The 1,966-nt window shown below is 42.1% G+C and overlaps 1 protein-coding gene across 2 annotated transcripts in view; it reads left to right on the top strand.

The window, feature by feature from the left end:
* The window catches only part of LOC102206936 (zinc finger protein 16-like), a 15,290-nt gene that overhangs the window by 4,450 nt on the left and 8,874 nt on the right, over positions 1–1,966 (top strand). For both annotated transcript variants that reach the window (XR_001290627.1, XM_013915805.1), the window contains exons 8-9: positions 553–668; positions 1,035–1,270. Coding sequence is in view for 1 of the 2 variants with exons in the window: in XM_013915805.1 (XP_013771259.1) it covers positions 553–668; positions 1,035–1,270 (352 nt within the window). In the remaining variant the exon portion in view is untranslated. The remainder of the gene's footprint in view (positions 1–552; positions 669–1,034; positions 1,271–1,966) is intronic.

The raw sequence follows: 1,966 nt of genomic DNA, 5'->3' as shown, positions 1-1,966 counted from the left end.
GAAGACTGTTCCAAGGTGGTTCAACAATGGGCCCAGTTCAGGAGCTCAAGGACCTGCTGCTGAAGTCTTGGGATCTTGATGGTTGTAAAGGCAATCTCTGCCTTTGTCACATGACCATCTGCTGGTTTGGGAACACCCTGGCATCCCCCAGAAGACGTTGAGAAGGTAGCCAGGGAGCTCTGCTTAGACAGCTATTCCAGCTTCTCGAACTCAGTTCAGTGGTAGAAGATGTATGATAGATGGAGGAAACCTCGCTTAATCTAAGGAGCTTGGAAAGAGACTACGATGACCTGGATGACTGAGAACCTTCAGAGACACTCGCTCTTCCAACTTTTTCGGTCTAAGAAAAAAGTATTTTTTTGCAGATTAAAAAAACGTACTGAACATTGTCTTACTCTGCTGCAGTGACAGGACTTAAATTTGAAGCTAATCTTTACTGCTTCTAGAAATATTTCTCACATTTGTTCAGCTTATTAAAATAAATAAAGGTAATAACTGTAAAGGGGCCAGTGTAACGCTGTGGTGTCTGTCTCTAATGTTATTGTTTCCCAGGGATCAGTCCGACAGGAGGAAGCCTGGTAGGCCTCGGATTAGCCAATCAAGCTCCCATGTAGATCTCAGGATCCGCTTTGTGCAGGACTGGGATGTCAATGTGATTTCACCTAAAGGTAAATTTAAAACTGCTCATTCTGTGTTCAGATTGGTAACAAATGTGCACTGGTATGTATTTTTAGGGCCATACCTAAAAATTAGATTATTTAGATATGTGTTTGTTTAGGTTTTCAACTTTCAGTGTCAGGATTTTGGAAAATTAGGCAAAGTTGGACAAAGTTGCCTTTAGGATTGCTGTCACTTGGGTTTTATATCAAATTTATTAAAAAAAAAAATCTGTAGGCCTAATGCAGCAGTAGCTTGTAAGGTGAGCTGTCTCTTTTTTTTCTTGTTAATGTTAGTACAGTCAGCATACTGTTTGTTGTGTTTGGCTCATGGATAACTACCTGCCTGACTATTGGAGCTTCTCTGTTTTTTCTCAGTGTATAATAAGTACCCGCTTCATCACCTGAAGTGTCCTCGAGGCCTGCAGGAGGCCGACTTTGTGGAACTGCTGAAGTCCACTTTCCCTCAGCTGGCTGCTGATAAACCTTTTGACGTCCTCACAGCTGACAGGAACAGAAGACTGCAGCCTCTAAAAGTAGAGCTATTGACTCCAGAGGAGCTGTACAGAGCCATCAAGGCCAGTGGGAGCATTGTCCTCTTCGTTCGACTCAAGGTACTGCATCTGACTGGGTAGATATTTGTGTTGTCCTTCAGAATGTCTGTGAAAGATCTAGATAGATTAATTGACCAAAAGTCTAATAAGTCCAACAAAAACTGAAGTAACACTGCTCTCTGCTTTAAATGTGTGTCCTTCATTCTACAAAGGTAGTGCAAATCAAGATGCAAACTGTAAATTAATAACATTCACCTCCAAAGGAAAGTTTCCATCTTAATGCTGCAGTCGGCAAAAAGTTTCATAAGGTGCAAATTTGAAGGCACATGTTCTCCAGTTCTTTGCATCACATCTTTCACAATTTTACTACCACTTAGCAAATATTTGGCAAGTGTTTGCAGACAAGTTGGCTCCTTCTGTGAAGTCTACTGGCAACCAAATCAATCGTAGGACATTTTTGTTCCAGTATTCATTTCGCAAATGTCGCCCGCTCAACAGCAAGTACCCTCTAGCAACCACTAACCAACCAACTGAGGTAAAGTACACTTTTCCCTAGCAACCAGTGATTGCTAGTCTCTACGCCTCTGTGACTGATGCGTTTTATATTTGCCTCAGAAGTCGGACGTCTTGGACTGTGAAGTCAGGGCTAGTTCAACTTGAGATGTACATTCCAGTTGAAAATTCCGACTGGGAGCTCTAAAATTCTTACTTCTAGGTTCAAATGGAAATAATCACGGGGCCTTAACCCTCTGGCGT

Source organism: Pundamilia nyererei, unplaced genomic scaffold (assembly GCF_000239375.1).
Source record: "Pundamilia nyererei isolate P.nyererei 1_Seehausen unplaced genomic scaffold, PunNye1.0 scaffold00366, whole genome shotgun sequence".
Taxonomy (NCBI): Eukaryota; Metazoa; Chordata; class Actinopteri; order Cichliformes; family Cichlidae; genus Pundamilia; species Pundamilia nyererei.
Note: the sequence above shows the minus strand (reverse complement) of the source record. Positions and strands in the feature narration are given on the sequence as shown.